General features: G+C 40.6%; 1 protein-coding gene across 4 annotated transcripts in view; it reads left to right on the top strand.

Annotated features, from left to right (window-relative positions):
- Window positions 1–5,400: 5,400 nt before the first annotated feature.
- The window catches only part of FSD1L (fibronectin type III and SPRY domain containing 1 like), a 35,536-nt gene continuing 14,498 nt past the window's right edge, over window positions 5,401–26,438 (top strand). For all 4 annotated transcript variants that reach the window (XM_072859884.1, XM_072859883.1, XM_072859882.1 and 1 more), the window contains exons 1-8: window positions 5,401–5,520; window positions 10,036–10,131; window positions 11,077–11,208; window positions 15,149–15,250; window positions 18,364–18,386; window positions 20,814–20,935; window positions 24,953–25,162; window positions 25,473–25,571. In XM_072859884.1, the coding sequence (XP_072715985.1) occupies window positions 5,506–5,520; window positions 10,036–10,131; window positions 11,077–11,208; window positions 15,149–15,250; window positions 18,364–18,386; window positions 20,814–20,935; window positions 24,953–25,162; window positions 25,473–25,571 (799 nt within the window). In that variant the 5' untranslated portion in view covers window positions 5,401–5,505. The remainder of the gene's footprint in view (window positions 5,521–10,035; window positions 10,132–11,076; window positions 11,209–15,148; window positions 15,251–18,363; window positions 18,387–20,813; window positions 20,936–24,952; window positions 25,163–25,472; window positions 25,572–26,438) is intronic.

Here is a 26,438-nt window from a genome sequence, read left to right as displayed (position 1 = left end):
ATAGTAAAAGGCACTCTGGAGAAGAACACAAGGTGTCTAACTGATTAGCTTAGGTATGATTTTCTCTCGTGTCTTCAGAAATTTTTTAAAGCAGGTTTTAGGGCATGTGCAGATAATAACCTTTGTAACAACATGTGGAGCACCAGGAGCGTGTACAGGCCCTTTCACTGAAGCAACAAAATTAAGCTGCACGGGGCAGGATGTTTAGGTCTTCTGGAAGAGGTTGTGGTTCATCAGCAGGCCGGCAATACTCCCCTTCCTGAGCTACAGGACCGCCTGCTGGGGAGCCTCTGTGCATCCATCGCCTTCCCAGCTAACTGTGCTCACAGAAGTCAGGTTTCTACACGGGCAAACAGCAAAACCTCCAAATCCAAGTGCTGTGGCTGATCAAGGAGATGCTCCATGCCACATTTCTTCTTTTTTTCTTATTTTCCCTCCCCCTCAGAAATATCCAAGGCTTGGACTCCAGGCTGCATGGAGCAAGGGAGAGGGAGCCAGCACAGGCACTCTGCTACCTGGTGCAGGATGTGTCCTTAATGGATTGAGGCTCCAAGCTTTTCTGTAACAGTGATGATGTCGGGTTGGAGCTGGGGTGAAAAAGATTTAATTCTGCCTATCCTGATTTATTGTGTACCAAGTGGCGATAGTGGTTTTTACACCAATCACACCGAACTCCTTTCCTCCCTCCTTGCAATTCAGTGCCACTAAAGACAGAGGCACCACTGACTTATAGTGCTTTAAATGAGGAAAATATTATTTAAAAAGCATCAAAACCTCATTTGACACCTTATTTACAGTGGCATGAAGGTATCACTAAGTGAAGAGCAATTAAAGTCTCAGTTCTTGTTTGTTTGTTTGTTTTTAATTCTAGGGGTTTTTTTAAATGACTGCCTTAGTGTGTATAAAAGCAGCAATGCAGGAGATTTTAATGTGCATTCCAGGGGAGGAAAATCAGTTGTTCAAGTCTCAGGACACATTTTACTCTCCTTTTCTAATTGGAAGACTACTAAGAAAATTCATCAAAAATCAAAGCCCTACTATACTACGTATATGTATATAACACACAGTTCTTATCTCAAAGCAACGTTTGTATGTACATTTTAATTGTATGGTTGCAGAGCCTGTTGAAACAACAAAGCAGATTTGATAGCCACAGCCTTCTCTGCATGCACGTAAATAAAACCTGTGTTTCCTTCAGTGCAGTGACTAACTGATTCAAAGAACAGTGGGAAAGCCTGTTTTCCTCTGCCCACTATCCTCTGTTCTTGATATGAAGCAGGACACTCTTGAGAGAGGCGCACCTGTACCAGCTTGGGAATACCAGGGGGCATTTTAATCAAAATTTCTCAGTTCAGCTCTTTAACTGCAGCTAGTATTTTCTTTGTTTAAAAAAAAAAAAGTTCAGAAGTTGTTAGTGGGGAGAAGGAAATTGCACAAATCGTAGTTTCCTGAGTCACGACAGAAACACTGCAGTAATTACATTTAATATAATGAGCCATCACCGGACTGAGGCTTTGGTGTTCATCAAGGTAATGAAGCGATAATCAAGCACTGAAGGAGCAGCACTGTCACGATCTCTTAGCCCATCCACAGTGACTCCCAGGAAGCCTTGCGCATGGCCCACGAAAACCCTCCTATCCAGCCCCGCTATTTTCAGGTAGCTTGCTGGGAGGAAAGCCAGGGAAGTCTTTATTGTTCTTAGATTGTTTGGGCAGACCAGGTCCCATACACTGAGGCATCCAGGCTTCTCTGCTGCTCCACCGGTCTTCTTCTGACTCACTGGTTGTGCTGGTGGTTTCTGACCTTCTGCTCAAAAAGAAAAAAGAGAGAAAAAAAGAAAAAATTGATGCAGCAAGAAAAGTCTGCATCAATGAGAAGCTTGTTGGGGCAGTTTGTCTAGGGCTTGCCCCTTGCTTTGGTACGTGCCCATGCACATACCCTTGAAAGCACAAAAGGGCTCCAGGTCGATGGTGGGAGTGAGCTGCCTTGGTTTTTTAAGACACAAAAAGAAAGCCTTTTCTAAATAACGGGTCGCGGTGACTTTGAGCTGCGCAAGGAGAGGGGTTAGTTGATGCCAGAGCCACACTGAGCTGCATGTAAGCAGCTCCGATGTCTGCAGCAGTTGTCACAGGGTCCAGCCCTTCTCAAAGCCAGCACAAAGTAAATATACCATATTATAAAGGCCATCCGTGTCCATCTTTTTACCTTGTTATTTTGCTAGCCTGGTTTCTCAGAGTGTTAGTATCAGTTTTAACTACTTCCAAGCCTTCTTCCATACAGAAATGAAACAACCTGCTGCCTCCTTCTCACACGATACATAGATGTATCTGGCACTGCAAATAAATAAAAGTACTGCAGTCCAACTATTGTTTGAAGAAAATATTAATATTGTAATTCTCATGAGTTTCAAGATAGTAAGCGCTCCTAGGAGGTGGCCAGGTAAGGCTAAATCTTGCTTTATGCTTCAGGTGTTAAACTGTAAGGAAGCAGCATGTTTGGTGCCAGAAGAAAGTTGCTCTGGGGCAAAGTCCTTCCTTAAATTTCTAACCTTTGTTTTAAAGACAAATTTGATAAATAGATGTGTCTAATTTACCATCCTGTGTGGAGACAGATTAAATCCAACCTCTACTTGTATTATTCTGTGATTACCCAAGCTGGTCCATTCTTGTTTTAGAGAGCTGAAGTATTTCTTCCTCCTCCAACTTCTTGCCGTTGTTTCCTTTGAGTATTCTTCCTGTGATATCTCTTTTTGGCCTAAAATAGGCTAAAAGCCTTAACTTAGAAGATACTCTCTATCCCCTCTACCATCCTGCCAGCAGCATTTCTGCTCATACATTAGCTTAGTGACCATCTGCTTGTCAGGCACCCTACCTAACAGGGTTTTTGCCCAGGATGCAGGCTCCCAAGGGCTGCCAAGGATCCGCACGTGTTCCTGCCATGTTCCCCAATTTCCCAGTGTATAAAGCAATAATATGCCATTACAGGTTCCTTTAGGGCCTGTTCTAATAATACCTGAAATATTTCTTCTCACCAGTCCTTCCTCTTTCAAAAATCTCCCATCATGGAAAAAAAGAACATGAACAACCCTAGAGAAAATGTTCTCAGTAGATATTTTGTTGCTCAATTTATGTTCACAAGAGTGCTGAAGGAACCCGTAAAACCATGGAATTACTTCCCAGTGGTGGCCTTTCCCTTGCATTAGCAGTTTAGAAGTGAGAAAGCACATAGAAGATGTGTGGTTGAGTCTTTCCACATAACCCAGACCTGGAATTAAGAAGTGGCCCCACAACTTCAGAAATCAATTTAACCATGCACCCCACCACACTGCAAAGGGTTTCAGAGCCAAATGTGCTCCTTCCTGAGGCTGGAATTACTGGCACCCTGGGTGTTTCACCTCAGGCACTACTTCTGACTCAGCTACCAAATTCTCTCCCAGGCCAAGACATTAAAAATCCTTTTGAATTTTAGTATTTTGTTGCTAAACTGTTTGGGGAAGACAGCATCGATGCCTCTTATCTTTGATTCATGGAGTTATGGTCATGGTAACTCTGCAGTCTCCCTAAGAAGTTGTGTTTAGAAATGTAGGCACTACGTTCATTTTAAGAGCCGTAACTTTCAAGCCGTAACTTTTCAAGCCGTAACTTGAAAAGCTTTAGCATGTTTTTTACCCTCGGGAAGATACAATAGGTAGGTCCTGTTCTGAAAGGATGTCATCACTAAGAAGATGAAACCACTCCCCAACCTTGAAACTCCTTGCTGCTAGTCTGGTATGAAACAGAAAGGATGTATATGAAGGGAGGATGGCCAGACGGGCTGCAACGGAGCAGTCCCAGTTATCATTTGGTCCTACAGCTTTCCCGTTCGCCACCACCAGCCACATCCCCCAGCAGCTGCAGGCTGCTGACTTCTGTAGCGGTAGCCATGCCCTGCGCTCCAAATGGTCCAAAACCATTCCAAGAGATTTATGTGGTCTCTTCAAGCCAAAGGCTGTTGGTGTTTTCTATTCAGGACCAGCAAAATCAGCAGGCCTGCAATGCACAGCCAGAGCCTCTGCCGGGGGTAGCCAGCGGGTATATCCTGGTCCCAGCAGTAAGTGTTTTTCCTATGGATGTAAGACTCCTTGCCTCTCGTCAGCCTGAGTTGTGGCATGACCAGACATGATTTTTCTTCCTCTTCTTTCAAATTAAGGTTTCAAATGGAAACTGGTAGTACAGGCTGTGGGTGTTAATTGGAACAAATAAGATATCAGGTACCTGGAAGACACAATAAACATTCAAACTGCAGCCAAGGCCCAGCCTGTGCCAGGTAACATAGCCCAAGGACACCTCTGGATGGAGCTGGGAAGACTGGAGCTATGCCTGTTGGCAGGTCACACCACCTTGCCGCTTCTGCATTTCCTCTTGCCCCACGTTTGTACAGCACTGCTGATGGAGAAGTTAAAACCATGGCAAGACAGGGCTCACAGAGGCATAAATGCCTTTAAAGAGATACCCTCACTGGTAGGTGGCAAAATCTCCCCACTCTGATAAATTTCCACACTAGAAGTGGGCTTCCGTTGCTGTGCGCCTGGCGTGAAAAGCGTTGCTTTTTAATATTAGCACAGCACTCAAAGCCGCGATAAAACCATAAAGCCATTCTTCAGCCCAGTGGCTGTTTTACGAGAGTATACAGAGTTTACAGAGTATAACGCCATCATTACAAAATTACTGTTCCTTTCCAATGCTGCGGTGCACCAATTCTTTTTTTTTTTTTTTTTTAAACTCGGTTAGTGAGCTCCCGAGATAAAGCAAAGCTGCCTTACAGGACGTCTAACCTAATATATATACATAATACAGCATGACAACATACACAACCTGTATTATGGCAACTGTGGCACTGTTGCACGCGCACGTAGCGCCCAGGCCACGGGCCCTGGCTGCCGGCGGCATGGTGTTGCCTGTGGTGGGGGCGATGCCCCGCAAGGCGCAGCGGGCCTGCTCTGGGCCCGGGGCCCGCGGCTCCCCTGGTCACCGAGGGTTCCCGGCCTCAGGGTGGGGTGACCCTGCTCTCTCCTGCCGCCTGGGGCGTGGTGGCACGCCTGACACGCGCGGCGTGTGCGCTGCAGCTCCCCCGTCCCGGCCCACGGACGAAGGGGCCGCCACGGACACCCGTCGCGCCCCCCCCGCGCCGGTCGGTGCCGGGACGCGAACCCGCGGTACCCAGAGCAGCCCACTCGCGGCCCGTCCCCGCTTCGGCTCTCCGCTCCCACAGCGCATGCCCAGAGGCCCCTCCCCCGGCAGGGGAGGCGAAGCGCACGTGCCGCCGGCGTGCGCGGAGGGGGGACAGGGGAAGCGGGATCAGAGGGAAGCGCGCATGCGCAGGCGGCGCGGCCGCATCTCGGCGCGCCTGCGCTGGGGCGTGAGGGCGGGGTGGGGGGCGGTCTCCGCGGGGCGCGGCGGAGGCCGTAGCCCTTCTTCCCCGCGGCTGGGCGCTGCCGCCGGTCCTGGGTTCTTTCCCTCCCTCATCATGGACGAGCAGCGAGTGAGTGCTGGTGGCGGGAGCCTGCCTCCCCGCGGGTCGCGGTGGGCGGCCGGGCCGGGCCGGGCCGGGCTGGTCGCAGGGGAAGGCGGGCCTGCCCTCCCTCAGCTAGCCGTGCCGCCGGGCTTCGGCGCGGGGACTTCGGCGAGCGCCTGGACCGCTGCCGCTGGAAGCCGCCGAGGACGCAGGCGGGGCGTTTCTCCGGGGTGTCGGCGTTGCCCCGGTGCTCGGCCTGGCTGCCTGAGGAGAGAGGCGGCGACTGAGGAAGTTGAACGTTACCCGCTGCGTTGTGGGAGGGCAGCAAGGCGGGAAAGGCGCTTGCCCCCGGGGTTGCTGTAAGAGTTCGGGGAAGCCTCCTTTTGCGGAGAGGCAGAGGAGTGGAGTGGCGGGGCGCCCAGCGAGAGGGGCTTCTCTGTGTCTGCTGGCTTCGGGTGCTGGCGTTACCGCTGCAGTTGCCGCATCTTAATGAAGTACGGCTCTGGTGTAGAGCTCTTTCACATTGTGTATCCTGTCATAAGCAATTATGGTGTGTACATAGGACCTTCTGTTTCCCATTGATGTAATCCTGTGTTGAAGAGAACTAATTAGTAGAAGAGTTTTGTAGTTTTTTTTTTTTTGCCTGTGGCTGCTGCCCTGTCACTCCCTCCTTCCCTTACTTGCCGTCAGCCCCCTCAGGGAAGTCACGGAGGAGCAGAGGTGTGCCTGGCCAAGGGCTGAGCTTTCTAAAAATGATACTGTCTGCAAAAAGTTCTGACTCAGCCTTTTGGCTTTCAGTCTAGCAGTCCAAAAGGGCTTCTGTTACTGTGTCTGTGAAGACTCTGCTTTCGTTAGCTTGGAAACTGGTTTATGAGTAGGGTCTAGATAACTAGTACTACTAATGGCTTGAAATTTACAGATTATAGATGTTTGCTGTATTGGTTAAGTGTTTATGCACTGCCACTGCATACTCCTCTATGCTTTGGAAGGTGAGATGTGAAATGCCCAAAAAGTGTGCTTCTGGTAGATACTGTGTGAATTTGAGTCTGTCTGCCTTTGCCTGCTTTCTGTGAGATTAGTCTCTCAGAGAAGGAGTAAATGAGGGCTGCAGCTGTTGTGGGTGCTCTAGGTGGATGTTCGTGAGTGGTGTCATTGATCATATTTGAATTTCAGTGCTGCTCAGAGGGTCTGAGTACAGTAGTAAAACTGCAGTTGATCTCATATTTTACAATACTTTGTTAATTTGCTATTGTCACCTGTAGTGTCTTAAGTACTCCTTCAGACTCTGGCAACTTCAACATGTGGACAAGTGCAGAATATTAAATTAATGGAGGCTAAGTAAGTATGTCCTCTTGTCTGAAATTCGATCTGCATGTGAAGGTTAGTATGACACAGGATTTTGTCCTAGGCCTGAGGCTGCTTCAGAAACTCTGTTCTGCATACAGTCATGTCATAAGACTTCACTAGGATCTTGAGCAAGTTGATAACTTGCTTCTTAAACAGAACTGATATAATTGTTTAATTTATTGCAGTTCACTCTTTAACTTTTATGAGGTGCCCATCTGCTTCAACAGGTGCTATGTGATGTTAGTTACTAGCTATTCAAAGAAGGGTATATTGTCTACTTTTATGCTCCTGGCAAGACTACAAGCCACCACATGTTGCAGGGCTTCCTGTCCTTTTTCATATCCTTTTATGTTCTTCATCCCTTGCACATCCACACTGTTGCTTTATGAATGCCATGTGTTGTTTTTTCTGCAAAGAATGCATTAGATTCAGAGAATAAGAATAGGACATAAAAGTGATGAGCAGTATGAAGCTCACTGATAGCAGCAGAAATGACTTCTGTAATAAACATGCCATAATGTTTATGTTTTGAAAATGAATTTGAAACTGACCTCACTTAACACATGCTAGCCAGAGAGAAAACTAAAAGAAAATTATTTGTAATAGGATTCTATGAAATACTACATCCATCAGTGGGCAACAGATTTAAATTTCCTTTAGCGTAGAAATACCAAGAAGCTTTACTGAGCTTGGTGCTGTTGTAACGCTTTTATGAAGTAACTTAGAATGTAAGCCTCAACTGCTGCTTATGTTAGTAATTTTACTAGCACCCTTTTCGTTACATGTAATTGTGGTGACTTTTCAGAAATTCCTGTTAAAGGAAGAAATGGCAACAGTGCAGTGTTTTGCATTTGGCATGTGTCTTGGTATGTTTGGAAGAAAATCTGTTTATTACATGTAAGTGATTAGAAAATTACATTAAAAAATACTGTATGTTAGTGATTCCTAAAAGCTGACTTTCTCTTCTGGTGTCTTGTGCATTGGTATTTAAGAAAAATTATGTCTACTGCTGGTGGATATTTTTAGGCCTCTTGCATCTGCGTTTGTAGAAGGCGTCTAAACTTGTTCAAGTTTGACCAAAACTGGTGGAATTTCTGTTTGGAGAAATTGGTAGCTTACTTAGCTGTACTGATCCCTGTTTGGTCAGTTGACTTTAACTTTAGAGGTAGTGGAAAATGTTGTTTGACAGCTGTCCAGTTGCTGCCATGTGTTTGGCTATGTAAAAGCTTTCTAAGCATTATGCACATGTAGGTCTCTTCCTTTAATCTTATGTAGCTATAAAAACCAAAACCATTGTTCAGTACTATGTACAAGATGGCTAATTTTTTTCCATGTGGTGCAACCGAGTAAGCCATAAAGTCCTAGCTGAAAGAGGATTTGGAGTTTTCTTGTTCATCCAAATTGACAGTTATGTTTATAGGATCTAAGGCTTAACTGTGGGCTGTCTGACATGCGAAAACAATTGCCTCTGGTCAGTAGTGAATGTAGGAGCTGCTGGTTGGACAATAGCTTTTCATCTGCCATTCTAATGTGTACAAAATTGTCTTGAAACATGTTCAGTTTTAACCAGGCAATGAGAAGATTCTGTTATGAAGTGATCAAGACTTGCTGTATTCTTGGTTTGTGAAAGAAGCCAGTCTGGTCTTGTTTCTCTTCCTCCGAGTCCTAATTTCAGGCATTGCTAGCTCGTCCTTATATCTTTACGTAACACATCACAATGCCTGTGGTAAAAGCAGTAAAATTTCACTTTCCTCTGCTAGTGGCTTAACTTTGTGAGCATGACACTATGCAAACAAGCAATGGGCCGGAGTACCAATAAAAACATCACTGCAGATTCATTGAAAACTGCTGAGGAAGGGATCAGAAGAAACAGGTGTGAGCATGGCTTAGGACTAGTGGAAAGATTCCTTATATGGCATGTACTTCGAGGTTCTCTGTGGATGTTGTGAAAGGATAAAATATTTTTCTTGCTTTTTAGCAAACAAATATGATCTAAGTAGTAAATGGTTATTAAGAAATTGCTTATAGGAGAGACCTCTGCAACATCTTTTTGGTGGTCTGGCTGTTTTTAAGGTGTGCTTATTGGCTCCCCATGCCTCAGTTTCCTCAATGTTGTCAAGTAACAATGTTAAGCCGAGCAACTTGAAACTCTGAGTCCAACTGATTAATAATCTCTTAATTATAATTAAGACAGGTTTTACTCTTCTAAAGAGCCAAATCTGGCATTTTAGAGTCAGATTTGTTTCTGGAACTTATCAACCAGCCTGAATTAAATAACAGAAAATTCTTAGTTACACCCTCACCTTGTCCTTTATTTTTACTTACATATGCTGATATGCTCTGAGCTTTAATTATACAACTTGACTTAGTTTTAAGTACCAAGTGCTGATGTGTTTTTGTCAAATTCTTAGAATATGTGACTGCCTACTCAACAAAATTAGACTTGGTATTCTAATTTAAAAATGCATTTTGATGTGCTTAACAGTTTTGTCCCCTTAGTATGTGTTTTGTAACCTGAATCTACTGCTTTTTAATAGCTGGAGTAGTACACTACAGAAATAACCTTGATTCACTTTCTCAGCTATCAGTAACCTTTCTTCTTTGAGGTCACTTTTAATTGGAATATATAAATTGCCAAAATATTTTGCCACTTGTAGAATAAGTTTACAAATCACTATTACAAATTTATTGTGTATATAGAATAAACTGTCAGCTTACTTATTTAACACTAGCTTCTTTTGACAATAGATAATGCTAATTTTTCTTCTGGGTTAACTTTTACCAGCTTTTTTTTTTTTCTTTACTGGTTGTTTATTTGGTTGCACAAGCACTAGTGTTCTCATCTGGAGAAGCTGTATATGGCAGAGTGTGGTGCCAGTATGTAGTCTGGTTTAGATGACTGGGGAGTTGTAGTAACATGGGTAGCAAAACATGTGAAACGGTGTATCATAAAACAGATTCCTGATTTCTCTTAACCTAACTACTGGAAATCTTTAGTTTGATGGAATGCTTCTTAGACCTTTGATATGCCTTCTCTTTTCTAACAAAATGTATTTCCTTATGCCATCAGAATAAGAGTTTAATTCACCTCAACTGGAATGTGTATGATGAATTTACATATATGTTGAAATGGAGATGTTAAAAAAAATTACAAGGTTCTGTTACAACTTCTCTCACTTGTTTTTGTAATTCTAGGAGACTCTGCAAAGGATTGTCTCTACTCTAGCGAACAAAAATGATGAAATTCACAACTTCATTGACATGCTGAACCATACAATAAAAAATGTTCAGGTATATATATTAAGGCTCATAGGTTGTAGCTGAGAGGGGAGCAGCTTTCCAGTTTAGTCAGCCTCAAACTCTTTGGGTAATGTGTAAGGGATGGGCTATAAGAACCAAGTTTAAAATATATCTTCATGTTGGAACCAGCTAGAAAAACATTTTATTTTTTAAGTCTGTCTCTAGATGAAAGGTAAGGTCGTTTTGCTTTTCATGCAAAAAGCTATTGTGGGATTTGATTTGTGTGGAAGAGAGAGTCTGGATTTTGATGCAAGATGTCAAACTCCTGTTAGTTGGAAGTAGTCTTATCTTTTTTTGACTTCTAGTCTGCTTGGTAGACTGAAAAATGAGACGATCCTGATAATTGAGAGAAAATTCTTTGCTCTTTTCAGTAGTTGCAAATTGTTGGGCTTGAGTTAAGTTACACCTAATTTTTAGAGCATCTACACTAGGATGAGGTCTAGGTTCCTTTAGCCTATCAATAAGCCATAAGTTTTTTGTTTTGTGTTAAACCTGAGCCAAGTTAACTGCAGAAATGGAAATTATCCAGCAGATCTTTAAGCTGGCTTCTTGAGTGCAGTTTTAATATCAAATGAAAGCATTTTATATGGAACTGGATAACTACCTCCTTGCAAACATCTAGCAATCCATATATAACTGTGAGAGGGAAATCAAGGCCTTTTGGCATGGAACAAAGTTGTCAAGTATGTTGGTTCTGTGCAAGTTTGTGTCATGGAATTTTCATGGATTTCAGTCTTCAGTGTCCTAATGTAAAGTCTGCTTAGGAGGTGTCCATCATTCCTAATGTTTTTTCCCTTTTGATAAGGTGAGGAGCAGTGGCAAGCTATCTAGTGGTCATGGCAAAGTGTGTTTGGGCAAACAGTGTGACTTTCAGAGTAAAAGACTTGTCTGCATTGTTTCCCATACAAATTGCAGCAGTTTCAATTATCTTCTCAGGTAAACTCTTCTAATGCAATCAGCGAGTTGGATGAAGAATTTGATGGTCTGTATTCTATATTGGATGAGATGAAGGGGAGTATGGCCAACACTATTCAGCAAGAAGAGGCTCGTAAAATTCAAGCTCTGCAGGTAACTATATAACTAGATCTGTAAAATTTTGCAGCTGAGTAGAAGCAGTTTTAAACTGCTATTTTAAACGTCAACTGAAAGTGAGATTTTAGTAGTGTTGCAAGAAATGCAGTAAGTGTAAGGGAAATGTTTTCTTTGATGTAAGTACTTCTCTGGTCCCTTCTAGGGTACTTCATGATCTCTAGCATATTTATGTTCTCAACATTGTTATGTAGAATGGAAGTGGTATTACCTGTAGAGCTTACAGGTGGAGAGTGGCTGCATAGGAGCAGGACTTAAATATTTTTACTACCTTTAAACTAATGACAGCTTCTTTACTGAAATTGGTTGCTTTCTCCAATTTGGAATATGAGTGTCTGAACCTGTAGACATGCCTAAGTGATTTGCTCAGGCTTCAACTTAAGAGTTGAGAATCACGCCAGGTATCTTAAGCACAAAGGCTGGTCTCCTATTGACAGAACTGGCCATCCTTCACTTGTTAACAGCAAGCAAATTGTTTATGCACACTGGAGAACATATGGGAATTGCTTGGGAACAGGCTACACTGATGCCTGCTGCTAAACCTGCTACATGAACTTCACCAGCTTGTAGTTGTATAATTTCATGCAGGAGAATCTTTCTAATGGGTTTCAGAGAAACAGAAATGTAACTTTCGGAAACACGTATAAAGTGTATATTTTTCCAGTAGTATCTAGCAATTTGGCTCTAGCTTTCAGAAAGTCTAGTTGCATGGGGCCAAAGCACAGCTAAATCTTTTAAGCAGAAGCTGCTTCTCCAGCTTTTTTATTTAAATGATCCTAGTTGCAGCATTATTCTGTCTAGTTCTTTTTGCTTATGCAAATCGATAAGGAAGATGTTTGTTCCTGAAAAACTTCACCTTCTCATGTCTAGTCAATTTAAAGAAGTTTTAGGAGCAGTTTCCTGAAACAAATTCCATAGGCTTCCTTATAAGGTTTGTTTTATGTTCATACTTAAAAGACTGGGTGTAAAACATTGCAGAACTTTTGAGTGCACAATTTAAGTTAAGCACTTAAGTGCACTTTTCCACCTCCAATTTAATCTTTCTCCCCATATGTCTGTTTTAAGTCCTTCTGAAGTTTCTCAACAGACAGAGGTCTACCCACATCCAGGAACACTTAGTACTTAAATGCTTAAAGAATAAGTGCTTCTCAATGAACAGCTCACAGGAGAAGTTCAGCTGTGGCATGTATCAATTATTCTGCTTTCTAATGAAGAAAAACTAAAGTTAATCTTGCAAGAAATGAGTCTGGAACTGAAAACTGTTTTGAATACTCATCTGGCAGTTTGACTTGATCATTGAAACTTTCTGTTAATTCTGTTAATATCTCTTAATTTTCTGATAGTTAACCTCATTTGTTCAAGATCAGGTGTGATTGAACCAAGTTCTTCTGAAAACTTGTCGGCTGTATCTAGATTTGCTGCTCAGTATCTGTGTTGAACAGCTGAGCTGCTACTTAGTCAGAAGAGGATGAAGACAAGTGGAATGTTACACATCACTGACACAGTGGTTAAGTGCCCTACTTGTCTTTCAGCTGAGGCTGTTCTCTAACTACAGGTCGAAAGGACATTCTCTTTACTTGATGACAGACCAAGCTTCCTCTGTAACAGGCACTGCAAGAGTGCTTTTCCCAACAGACCATCTACCAAACCAAACTAACATGAAAACTGTTGCATTGAATGTATTAATCCAAGCCTTTATCTTTGACTGGAACTGAAAATTAACTTCGTATGAGGAAACCAAGGAGCTTCAGTGAGGCCTAAACATCCTGTTTAGAGGAATGGACTTGCTTAATTTATTGCCTTCTTAAAGTGCTTGTGCTGTAGTTAATCTTCTGTAGTTGACTATAGATGATCTTGTTGAGAATAAGCTGTAACTTAAAATACTGAGGCAACGTAATGGTGGAAAAGAGTGAGGATTTAATATTGAGAGTATCCCTCCCAAATAATTTCCTTGGAAGTTAAGGCCGAAAATTAGAAATTCTCCTTAAAATCCTTGCTTTGAAAATATATTGCTTAATTTTGGAGCAGTGTATTTTAATGACGCTGAAGTATTTATTTTTAACTCCCAAATGCAGATGCATCTCAGTAAGATGCTAATGGAAGCATTCAGTTTCTGCAAAGCTATTTGAAAATGGCTCTGGCATTTTCTTCTCTCATTTGAGGTGTTTGCCTGGGACATTTTGGTAGTACCATGGTATATCTGAGTTTGTCAGCATTGGATATCCTCCAAAGAGGACAGCAGCTGTGTTAGATGAATGACAGCTTGTGTTAATGGCATGCTTCAGAAGTTATCCGGAAACTGTGTACAAACTTCAAGCTGTTGGACTGTTTCCTTGCTGCTATTTTATCCTTGAACAGTAAATCTGAGGGGCATCTGGCAGCTGGCCCAGGTCAACTCACCACACTTGCCAAAACTAGTTACACTTCTGAAGTGCTTGAGACCCGTCTGTTCTCAAAGTTGGTGCAACTGTTGGCTGCTTTTGAGACAGTGACTACTTTAGAGCAAGCTGTCTTTCCTGAAGTGTTTTAAAGAAAAATAATTACTTGCTGTTGACTTGTTCTGAGATACTGCAGTAAGTATCACATGAGTAGAAAAACAGCTGTAGGTTGAGTAGCTTTACAAAAGCTGCTGGCAGGTTTAAAATGTGCATCTTGTTTAACCTACAGTACGTTTAGGATCCTGCAGTGTATTCAAAACTAATCTTTTTAGGGATATACCCGTAGTATGTAATACTGGAAGTTCTCTGTGGACTGTTGTTGTGGTTTTACCCCAGTTGGCAACCAAGCACCACACAGCTGCTTGCTCACCCTCCCCTCCCGGTGGGATGTGGGAGAGAATCAGAAGAGCAAAAGTAAGAAAACTTGTAGGTTGAGATAAGAACAGTTGAATAATTGAAATGAAATAAAATAATAATAAAAATTGTAATGAAAAGGAAAACAATGAGAGAGAGAGGAACAAAACCTAGGAAAAACAAGTGATGCCACTGCTCACCACCCACTGACTGATGCCCAGCCAGTCCCTGAGCAGTGATCACTGCCCCCCAGCCAACTCCCCCCAGTTTATATACTGAGCATGACGTCATATGGTATGGAATATCCCTTTGGCCAGTTTGGATCAGCTGTCCTGGCTGTGTTCCCTTCCAGCTTCTTGTGTGCCTGGCAGAGCATGGGAAGCTGAAAAGTCCTTGACTAGTGTAAGCACTACTTAGCAACAACTAAAACATCAGTGTGTTAACAACATTATTCTCATACTAAAGCCAAAACAGGACACTATATCAGCTACTAGGAAGAAAATTAACTCTATCCCAGCTGAAACCAGAACAACTGTTTTATATACTGGAAATGGTAGTTTACTAATGGTAGCGTTTTAGTAAACTATCCTGAACGAAATTTCTCTTCTGCCCTTCTTCCTCTGTTCACCTTCCTCTACTATCCCCATTTGTTATACAGCAATATTGATTTTCAAGATTGTCTTCTGACACTTCCAGAGCTGGTTGGGGATAAAATCATTGCCTTTCTCAAGGCTACTGCTACATTAAACAGTATCAGTTCATTGATGAAGTGCAGTTCTGTAAACAGAAATTGTAGTGCACACAGATGTAAGCATTTCTTTTCTTCTGAAATCCTGATGTTGGGAGAAACAGGCCTTAATGAAATCTGGCTTTTAAATCAGACTTCACCACCTATCCAACTTTTTCCCCTTTGGATTTTTAAGATGTGCCATGTATCACTGTGCATTTGTCAAGCACAGTGAAGTTCCAGTTAACACGATGTATCAGATGCAGTAGCCTTGATTAGATAAGGTAGTAAGTTGTTACAAATGCATAGCAAAGCCATGTAGTTCTAGTACTGGTGGTTTATAAACCACTTTTTTAATGTGAATACACCAAATTATTCTTACTTTCTGTTTTTGCTTCAGGATCAGCTTAGCCAGTGTAGTAATGCCCTAGAGAGTTCTGAAGAGCTGCTGGAACTTGCTGCGCAGTCGCTGGACATAAAGGACCCTGTGGAATTCTTAAAGGTAGAAAACATTGAATGCATGTGCATAAGGCAGATGTTGGTATTTGTCTCAATTTGAAATATCCTTTGCATTACTGTACTGAACCCTGCAAACTTACCCTTACACTCAGTATTCCCGGTAGAGAGGCATATAAAAATACAATTATTGCTCTGAGGAGGACAAGTCAAGCACTATAGCCTTGAATTTTTATGCAATCTCTAATAAAATAAGTTTTTTCTTATTTAGGGTGAGGGGGGAGGGAAAGAGATGCCTTCTTCTGGACAGCTGTCAGTGTTGAGCGAACTTGCACTGATGCTAGTGAGGGTGAAATAAATCTCTATAAAACTGAACAAAGACTTACAAAATGTGTGATGGCCAGCACTCAAAGCTGTGGCAAGTGACCTGTCAGTTGCCCAGGGCTGTTACATGACACTTGCAGAGAGTCTCTGTATTCTAGCTGGAGCCATCTGTGGATGACAAGATGTTTGTTTTGCAGAACTTCATGCAAGCTGTGGATCTTTAATTTGCAATGCTGAACTCTATAGCTGTCCTGAAAGATCTTATGAAACTGAGTTCAGGGCAACTATTCCTCTGTTCCCCAAAACCTTCTAATGCATTTGTATAACTGTGTAGGCAAGAGCCTGATTTGGGCCTCACATTGAGATTCCAATACGAATAATGTGTACTTTACCACAGAATTGTATAGGTTGGAAAAGACCTTTAAGATCATCGAGTCCAACCGTAAACCGAACACTACCGAGACCACCACTATACCATGTCCCTAAGCACCTGATCCAAATGGCTTTTAAATACCTCCAGGGGTGGCGACTGGGCAGCCTGTTCCAATGCTTGATAACCCTTTCAGTGAAGTAAAATTTCCTAATATCCAATCTAAACCTCCCCGGCGCAACTTGTAAATAAGGCAACACGTATCTAACTGGAAGAATATACTTACAAATTAATAAAACAGTTTTACATATACACTGACTCACTACACTAGGCTTGCTATAATAATCCTTGCATTAGTAGTGGGGTCAGACACACCAAATCCAAGACCCAATTACTTTTGCCTTTCTGCATTTTTAACAGGAGCAAGGACACAAATTATTCTAAAAGGCCAGGCAGGAAAGCTGTCTTACTGTGTCAGTTATACCTTTTGGTAACATGTTTGTGTGCTGTCATGCTTCCTGAGTGTCAGCTTTGATTTATTTGCCTTGAACAGTGACAATCCCTAAACTGAGTATTTTTCTTAGCACTTCTGTTTGAGTTGGCCTTTCTGTCTTGTCATAGTGATGTGTAAAAATTAAGTTATCTCTAGAGCACTATGCAGAATGTAACTTTGAACTTATTGTAAGTTGTTTCTTTTCAGGTATCTCTAATGCTTTTTTGATCAAATACACTAAGGAAAGTTATTTGAGTGTTTGCTGGGGGGAAGATCTCTTTAAATTTGGAGTCTGAGGCTTACAATACTGAAATCCAGTGAACTCTAATATGTAGGATTTGAAACTTGTATTACACTAGCTTTCACTTGTAAATATGCCTTCGGATATGGCATTTTAAGGTAATATTGCCTTGGCTATTAGCTTGCTAAATCTATTGCTCTGCTAATAGGAATACCAAGTGTTCCTGAAAGGGCAGCTCCAGCTCTGACTTTCTTTTATTGGCACAAATTTTCTTTGGATGCTCTGGTAAATCAGGTCATGAGAAACTAAAATAAGATTATTGTTTTAATTTTTTTTCTATGTTAGATTTTTCATGGCTTTGTTTGCCGAGTTGGCTTACCTAGAAGTCAAAAGAACATGAATGCCAGCACACAGGAGTGTTCAGTGGTTACATAGGATATGATTTCACACTGCTGGGCAGCTCATCTGAGATGGGCTGATACCCTTCTTTGTCAGTAGCCTGGAAACAAACTAAATTCACAGGAGTTAAGCCAGGGCTGTCTTGCAGAAGACTTTTCATTGGGTCCTGGTTACCACATATTCCACAAGGCATAGAAGTTATGAAGAAGGCTTTTGTTTTTAAGTAGCTCCGTTTTGTCTACAGCTGTCATATAGGAAAATCAGTCAGTAGTTCCTACAGTAACTTTGGTTTGAGGTAAAAAAAGCTGCCTCTTAAGCTAAATTATTTCTAAACACTTGGTTTTTTTTCTGCTTCCCACTTTGGGAATATAAAATTGGTTTTATAGCAGGGACAACTGTGGTTTGGTATGTGTTGTTTTTTTTTTCTTGTGTGCTTTGTATTTAATGAACAATTTGGAAGTCCTCCACTTCTGTTTGACTTTAAACTGGGAAGCTACCTGATGTTTCTTGTCTCCTATTTGGAAGAGAAACTAGTTCACCTGAATGGCGACTAGATCAAGTAGCAATGTTAACTCCAAGCATGGATTCAACAGACCTAACTAAGCCATCTTCAGCATAACATTTTGTCTTAGGTTTGCAGTTCCTCTTGGTGAAGGACAGGGATTTTGTCTTTCCAAATGGCAGTCAATATTTATCTTTGAAATATGCCGTCACCACTTCTGCATCTGCTTCAGTGGTATCATTTAAATGCTGGGAAAAACTATGTTTTGTGGTTTTGAATAGTGACATATGGAGAGAGCCTTTTAGGAAGTATTGTCAGAATAGTACAGTAACTTTCAGAGGAAAAGTTAAAGCAAGTCCTATTTTTTCGTGTTTTTCAGAGTATACATTGTATGATGTTTAGCCAAACAAGTCAGGTATGGTTACATGCCACTAATAAGCACTTCATAGTTTCACAGAAAATACCGTGGTAGTTAAATTTTACTGACTTGCTTGTGTAGCTCTCTTAAAATGTGATGGAGAGTAACTTAACTGATGAAAAGAAATCTGAAGAGACAAAGGCACACCCAGGAGGTTGAGTAATTTGGAATTGATTTGGTATGGTTCTTGAGATCAGTTTTTTCCCAGGTGATACACTGTTGCAGTTCTAACCAATACTATTAACATGCTTTAGGGGAAAACTTATTTTGATGAAAATGTGAAACTTGTTTTGATCTTCAAATCTGAGCAATACAGCTGAGATTGTTCTCAGCCTTCTTGCATGTTACTGCCATTGATACTTGCATGGAAATACTAACTACTTTCTCTCTCTTCTCCCTGACATGCGTCAAGGCTGCCAGACAGATCAAAGATAGGTACAGTACAAAGTCTATCACTTTTGTGTCTTTGAATTAATCTTATCCTTGAAAATGCATTTATTTTGAAAGGGTCATAGTCAGCTTAAATCAAATTCACTGACTCTTTCTTAAGTGTTTGTTGTGACATCACAACTTTTGAGAGAGAACTAAAAGCTTCTCTGCTTCTCATGTAGTGTTTTTCCTTGCTGACTGTTGGCCTTTCATACCTTAATAAAGATAAAGATGTTTTTAATGCAGGGAAGTAGAGCTCTGCAGCAGCTATTATTATTATTTCTTTAAGTATATGTAAGTATATCATTAATGCAGTATAATCATTATTAATAATAAACTTCTGATTTATTATTGATAGCTGAAATTTAATAATGTTTCAAGCTGACTTTGTCCCTTTAAATTATATGAAAATCTTGTTGTTTTTTTTAAGTACTTACAGACCTTTGCTAGCTAATTTTCCTTTTGAATGCAAAAAGTCTTGTAGCTGTTGAAATATTTCTGGTGACATCACTCTGAACTAATGTCAGTGAAATTGCTATTTCTTGTAACTTTTCCTTGAACTGTGTCTTCAAACTATTGTTTAGAAAGCAAAACTTTACTGTTTCGAATTAAACACTGAGACCATTTTTCTTCACTTGGAAGAATGATAACTGTGTTCTGAGAGTCTGACCTTCTGGTTCAGAAGACTTACTATGATGTGCACAATATTTTGAAAGACAGCTCACAGGGTGTTTCCAGCATATGCTGCTCTTATGGACCAAATAAGTTGGCTTTCAGTTTACAGGTTGTCAAGGAAGGGTCTGATTGTCTAAATGCTCTGAAGTTTTGTGTAAAATGAGTAATTGCTAGAGAAATTAATCTTTGCTTTTCCAAGAGTAAAGGTTTAGTGTCCTTAACAAATCAGAGGGATAGTGACAGGAATCATAATACTTTTTATCCTGTAACAAGCATCCTCTTACTCTTCTAGTTTCTTGAAATGCTGTGTGTTTTAATCCTTTTGAACCAATTGTAACTGGTTATCTGTCTGAGATCAGTGCCTAAACAGAAATTAAAAAGCTGTCTGAAGCTGACTGTTCAGTGTTCTCTTACTGCTAATCAGAGGATTATTATTCCTTAAGGAGAGATTTACTCTACCCGTTTGGCCGAGCAGTGGAATCTGCTAGGCAGCCCATACTGAATTTCAGAATGTCAAGTCTGTCTTGGGAAATCAATTGACCTGTCTCTCTTATGATGTTCAGCTCAGTGTCATAATTGTCTTATATCCCAAAATTATAATACTTGTCACTCTTGACATACTTATATCTTTAATACTCAACTTCATATATCCTCCCCGTTCTTCACTACCTGAATTTTTTTGTTTTCACCATTCTTTAATGTATCTGTAGTTAGCATACAATGTCTCTTACATACTAGTGAAGTACTTAGTGCGTATCACTTCCTGTGAGCTATTAGGTGTTCTAAAGGTGCCACAGATCTGTGGGTGTAAATTGGATACAAGTGTTTGCAGTTTACTTTCTTTTGTGGTGTGTATATTACTTTCTAGTTAAGAATCTCTTTTTTTTTTAAAGTAGGAGTTAGGACCTGTGTGCTGTTTAAATCAACGTTATTCAAATTCTGCCGCATGGCCTGATGTCTTCAGGGTTACGGAACTATACAAGAGACTTGTCCTTTTTTTGGTGGTGTAGTTGATGGAGTAGGGGATTGTCTTAGGAGTATGCAGAATAAGGACTGAGCTAAGATTTCAGAAGTGGAAATAGGAGCTGTGCTCAGTGTATCTTTTAAGAATGATCTGATACTAGCATGTTCCAAAGCAATATGGTGTCTGCAACTTAGACATTTCTTCATCCTCTGATAAGATCAGAGGTAGATATGGAATCAGAATATTCAGCTTGTTCACTGCTATTTATAAATACCTTCTGAGCTATATTTAACGTGAAAATGCACTTTGGAGGTAATGAGTGGATCTTGTCGAGCAGAAAAGTCTTTGGACCTTTTTAAACTAAAGGTTTAAGTTTCAGATTTCTAAGTATATAAAACATAATCCTGATTCTGCAGTGGTTTAGCTTTTTCCTACTCCCTGATTTTGTGTAAAGTGATATGAGTTTTGTCTCTTGTCCAAGTTTTTTCACTAGTAAAAGAAGTTTAAAGCTCTTCTCTGTCATTTCTAGTCTTTCTTTGCCTAGTAATATGGAACAACTGGGAGCTCGCACCATATTCTCTTTGAGACAGTCACATTAGCAAAACTTTCTATTTTGGAGTCTGCGCTAAATGGTGAATAGTTATCTGTCAGAAAAATGGTCTAGTCTTTGATCAGTATTTTGGTTAACAGTTTGACATTAACAATAGAGATTATCTGATTGCTGTTTTTGAAAATGGCTATAGGACTTAAACAATACAAAATACATTTTGCTAATACTGCTTTCTTGACTTTAGAGTCACGATGGCTTCAGCGTTCCGCATCTCTCTGAAACCAAAGGTCAGTGATAGTATGACTCATTTGATGGTGGACTTCGCTCTGGAAAGGCGCATGCTCCAGGCTGTAAAGTTTTTGCCAGGTAAAAACTGTATGCAATGAGTTTAATTTGTTACTACTTGAATAATTTGCTATATTTAAAACAAACGAAACAAAAACCCACATCCCTTGCACCCTAATGAGCAAATCTTTCAGAGTACTTAAACTCATTCTTATTCATTGGATGTTAAGCTGAATACCTTGAGGGTAAAAGAGTTTTCTAGTTTTATTGTGTTGGTTTCTATATAATATAGCATTTCAGAAAATAACATTGATCTCAGAAGTGAGAATGAGTCTTGCAGACTGTGTTTTTTCTTGAGTTGTCAGTTCCTCTGCACTTCTTGAAGTTATCTTAAGTTTCTCAAGACTGTATCTGCTAGCTTGATGCTTGGTGACGCTCCAAAGTCCTAGTCACCTGCAGTAGTGTTATGCATGGAACTGTAAGCTAATGTGTCACTTAGAGTGCTGATATAGTCTGATATGCAAGAGAGGGGTAATCTACTCAGGCAGTGATATTACCATAATATAAAGTGTGTATTGGTGCATCTGTTTATTACTGTTTGAAAGTAAACTTAGGTACAGTATTCCACTATATCTTTCATGTCTTTTTATTCATACTGCTTTCATATTTAAACCACTTTGACCTTGACTGATACCAAGAATATATTGACAAGAGTACTGCTGGCAGGGATGTAAATTCTTTCATCTCTAGGTCACTAATCCAAATCTGTTAAGGACTTGGCAGCATCGGTTTACATTTCTGCCCACTTGTCCTGTATGCTGCAGATAGAGTATGTGGTAGCAGCTGTAGTAAAATACCAACATTAGTCCTAGTGATCAGCTAGCAGTGTCTAGGCAGAAATTCACCTTTTCGACTGTCCTGGTTTTGCTGAGGTAGAGTTAATTCTCTTCCCAGTAGCTGGTACAGTACTGTGTTTTGGTTTTAGGATGAGAATAATGTTGCTAACACACTGATGTTTTAGTTATCGCTGAGCAGTGCTTACACTAGGTCAAGGACTTTTCAGCTTCTCACGCTGCCCTGCCAGCGAGGAGGCTGGAGATTCACAAGAAGCTGGGAGGGGACACTGACAGGACAGCTGACCCCAATTGGCCAAAGGGATATTCCATACCATATAATGTCATGCTGAACAAAAAACTGGGGAGGTTGACTGGGGGGGTGGGGCCGCTGCTTGGGAAACTGGTTGGGCATTGGCCAGCAGGTGCTGAGCAATTGCATTGTGCATCACTTGTTTTCTGTATTCTGTTGTTATTACTATTTTCTCTTCCTTTTCTGTCCTATTAAATTGTCTTTATCTCAACCCATGAGCTTTACCTTTTTTCTCATTCTCTCCCCCATCCCACTGGGGGGAAGTGATCAAATAGCTGTGTGGTGTTTAGCTGCCTGCTGGGTCAATCTCTGGGTGGAGATCATTGCTCTGTTTTTCATAGATAAGGGAACAAGGTAGGTAAACTGATCGCAATGCACCTGTTTAACAGGACATGGGAGCGTAAAGATATGACAGCAACCATGAACAAAGTCTTGTATCTAGAGGAAGATATTATTTAGTATGACCCTTCTTATACATGCATTTTCCTTATGAAATACATAGAAATTTAAATTGTTTGGACCTTTGATTTGTAAACAGGAAAATTAACTGTCTGTATATCAATCTTACTTTCTTCTACTGTAGTGCCAAGCTATCAAATTACTCTGACACCGAATACTAATAGCTCAAACTATTGTAGGCAAAATTGCACTGAGCATTGATAGACCTTCATACATCAGGAAAGACTAATGTCCTAGTGTGGGAAGTTGAAAACAGGTTTGTTGTTGTGGTAATGCAGGCATTTGAACACTGCTTGTGAGAATTATACTGAAGATTTGGTCACTCCAAACTCATGGAAGACTCTTTGTCTGCTATCTTACACCATGACAAGAATAATTGGGGTAGGTAACTAAACTTGCGGATATATGTTCTGAAATACTTGTCCTCATCTTAATTTTTCTTTTGCATAAGAAGGGATCTTACTGATATTATTCTCAAATTATTCTTGGATGACTTTGAAATTTGATGGCAAATGCATGTGACAAACCACAACAACTTCTCAAGTGTTAAATAGTGGCAGGCAGCTAAGCACCACACAGCTGCTTGCTCACTCCCCCCTGCTGTGGTGGGATGGGGAGAAGAATCAGAAGGGTAAAAGTGAGAGAACTTGTGGGTTGAGATCAAGACATTTAATAGGTAAAGCAAAAGTGAATTCATTCACTACTTCCCATCAGCAGACAGGTGTTCAGCCATGTCCAGGAAAGCAGGGCTCCATGATGTGTAAGGGTTACTTGGAAAGACAAAATGCCGTAACTCTGAACATCCCCCTATTCCTTCTTCTTCCCCCAGCTTTATATGCTGAGCATGATGTTGTATGGTACGGAATAACCCTTTGGTCAGTTGGTCAGCTGCCCGGCTGTGTCCCCTCCCAACTTCCTGTGCACCCCAGCCTACTTGCTGGTGGGGTGGTGTGAGAAGCAGAAAAGGGCTTGATGCTGCTCAGCAATAACTAAAACTCCTGTGTCATCAAAACTGTTTTCATCACAAATGCAAAGTGTAGCACTGTACAAGCCTCTATGAAGAAATGTAACTGTCCCAGCCAAAACCAGTACAGACTTGAATACTTTTGCTTTCAGTCCCTTCTGTGCTGCTTATTTGTTCTCAAGCATCTTAAACCTCTGTCACCAGCTTCAGTGTAATTCCTGCTTGGCTTAAACTGCAGTGATGTGAGGGGTGAAAGGGTGCGTTTCAGTAGTGCTAGGTTAAAATATTTGAACAGATCATGAAGGGAGGGTGTGGGAAGGTGTGAAGTAGTGTGCATAAAGCAAACTAGGCCTTCTGCTTCTAGTGGACCTGCTATAGCTAGCAGGTGTTTGTATCTACATGGTAAAATTACACATCTCTAAATGACTCAACTGCAATTAATGTGATGCTGATTGTCATCAGTGATTATGGAAGGAAATCATGGCTAACAATTTGTTTAAGAAATAGTTGTTTCAACTGCATAAAGGCGACTTGTATGTAATTAGGACTTGGTCACTGGGACATAACTATACAGAACAACACAGTTAAGGGTTTGAGTGTTAAGAAGAGGGATGATTTTTGACAAAATCTGCAGGTCTATCAGTTCCACAGATGCATCAGTATTGTACTTTTTTTGGTGTTCCTGCTTGATACGTTGACTTGCAGGCCACTTTTATATCTATTTCAAGCTTTTGTGAATGCTGAAACAAAGGAAAAGCTTTTGTAGATCCTTCCTCCAAAAACTGCAAACAATATAACATCTTTTTCACTTCCTCCAGCGATAGTCTTCCTTGAATGTACTTTGGACACTACAAAGATTATGTAAATGCCTTCTTTTGAAAAACATTTTCCAAGTGACTTAAGTGCTCTTGGATTTCATGGAAATAGACTTCTACTGTATATAAACAAAACTTCAGTCTTTTCTTTAGTGAATCTTAGGAATTCTTTCCCTGTCTTTCAAGGTGAAGGATGAGAAGGAAAGAAAACTAGGTAACTGCTGACTGGCTAGTGGAAACTGTTATGCTGTTAGTTGTCTGTAGCGGTGCAAGTAAACTTAAGTGATAGTGTTTGAGGGCTGCAGCTGTACTTAACCTTCCAAAGACTCAGAAGTTTGATTCCTAATGTTCTTCCCGTGTAGTGTTAATCTAAATGTAGGTTTGTAATTGTAAGTCCACTCTACTCTAACATGTCCTTCTTACTGCTTCCAGAAGGGGATCAGCCCAACTTACTGACAAAACAAACATCTTGGAAAATGTGATGCAAATGTTCTCTCTAGAGCTAATGCGTATTTCTTGTTTTGTAAAATGCATGTTAAGGGAAAGTGATATGCCTAGTCTTCTGTTGTGCGTTGCTGAGGGAATGGATCGTCTAAGAGGAATGAGTGTTACTGGGCCAAGGGCAACTTCTGAACTCCATAAAACCAAGGAGAACAAATTAATATTCCATCCATTCTCTTCTTTAAATTTATCTGTATATTTGTCTTTCTGCAGTCCCTAAAGCTCCAGAGATAGATCTAGCAGCATGTCTGGTTGCTGATAACTGCATAACAGTATCGTGGAGAATGCCTGAAGAAGACAGCAGAATTGATCATTTTGTACTGGAGTATAGGAAAACCAACTTTGATGGGCTTCCTCGAGTAAAAGATGAACAGCGTTGGGAACTGATAGACTATATTAAAGCTACTGAATATACATTATCAGGTAAAGGTTTTTTTAATACTTCAAAACCAAGAATATTGATATAATTCTTTATGCTTGGAAGTTTTGCAAGTATGTAATGAAGCTTCCATTGTTTCACATTAGTCTTGGATTCTTTGTACAATAATGGCTGCCTTTTATTTTTACTTTGAGGTTTTGTAAAAAATCGTGTTAAATGAAGTTCATACTGATATTTAAGCTTGTTTTTTGCAGATTGAGATAAATAGAAGACAGCTACATGGAATAGATCTTAGTCTTGTAAAAACTGTCAGTCATTAATATCAATTCCAGTTTCTAAACGTTGACTTTTTAGGTCTGAAATTTGATACAAAATACATGAATCTTAGAGTACAAGCTTGCAACAAAGCTGTGGCAGGGGAATACTCCGATCCTGTGACTCTGGAAACCAAAGGTAAAATTCTAAAGACTAACTTTAGATGTAGTGAAAACCCTGCACTTACTGTTCTGCCTTCATGTATAAACTTGTATGTTAAGTCTGCTTCTGCATGAGCGCTGCTGAAACATGCGTCCTAAGTGAAAAGGAAAACAACCATTTCTGTAAAGGATTAAGAAGCTTATTGGCACAAAGCTGGCCTTTTAGCATTCAGACACTAAAAATGAGGTAGTGATGTAACTTTCTCCAACAGAGCTTGACGTTGGTTGTTTTGAACTGTGGATTGACGGTATTATGTGCCACTACATCATGCCAACATATAGCAAGAGAAGATGAACGTTGTGGCTGAGCATCGGTAGGACTCTTAGGGTATCTGAACAGTCATAGTTGGCTGGTTATTGGTACTTAGCATGTGACAGGTAATAGCTTTCTGTAAATAGAAGGTGCTGAAAAGGATTTGACTTTGTAGTTGTAGATTCTAATCACTGTCAATATTGAAAAAATGGGCAGCTCTTAACATTATTAAGTCATGGTGTTAGAAACTAATTGGTCTGAGAATGGTGGCTTCCTAACATAATTTTGTAAATAAACTAGAAGAAAAATTTATTGGCAGTGATATTTTGTGACAGAACACAAATCTTAACTATTATGGTGGACATAATGATCCTGAGGCTTTAATTATGGCTGAGTCTGTAGTATAAAGGGCAAAATGACTGATCTGAACGGGATAATATAAATTCTGTTACTTGTGAATGTTACTTCATAAAAACAAAGCTATATTCAATTTGAATGAGCTGGTGGGCATTCTGGTGACTTTTCTAAAACTATTTTCATACTCTTAAGCAACAGTCATTGTCAGATGTGTAGTATCCATTTAATAGCCCT

The sequence above is a fragment of the Ciconia boyciana genome, chromosome 4 (assembly GCF_034638445.1).
Source record: "Ciconia boyciana chromosome 4, ASM3463844v1, whole genome shotgun sequence".
In the NCBI taxonomy this organism is placed as follows: domain Eukaryota; kingdom Metazoa; phylum Chordata; class Aves; order Ciconiiformes; family Ciconiidae; genus Ciconia; species Ciconia boyciana.
The sequence above is the reverse complement of the archived record's forward strand: the minus strand, read 5'-3'. Positions and strand labels throughout refer to the sequence as shown.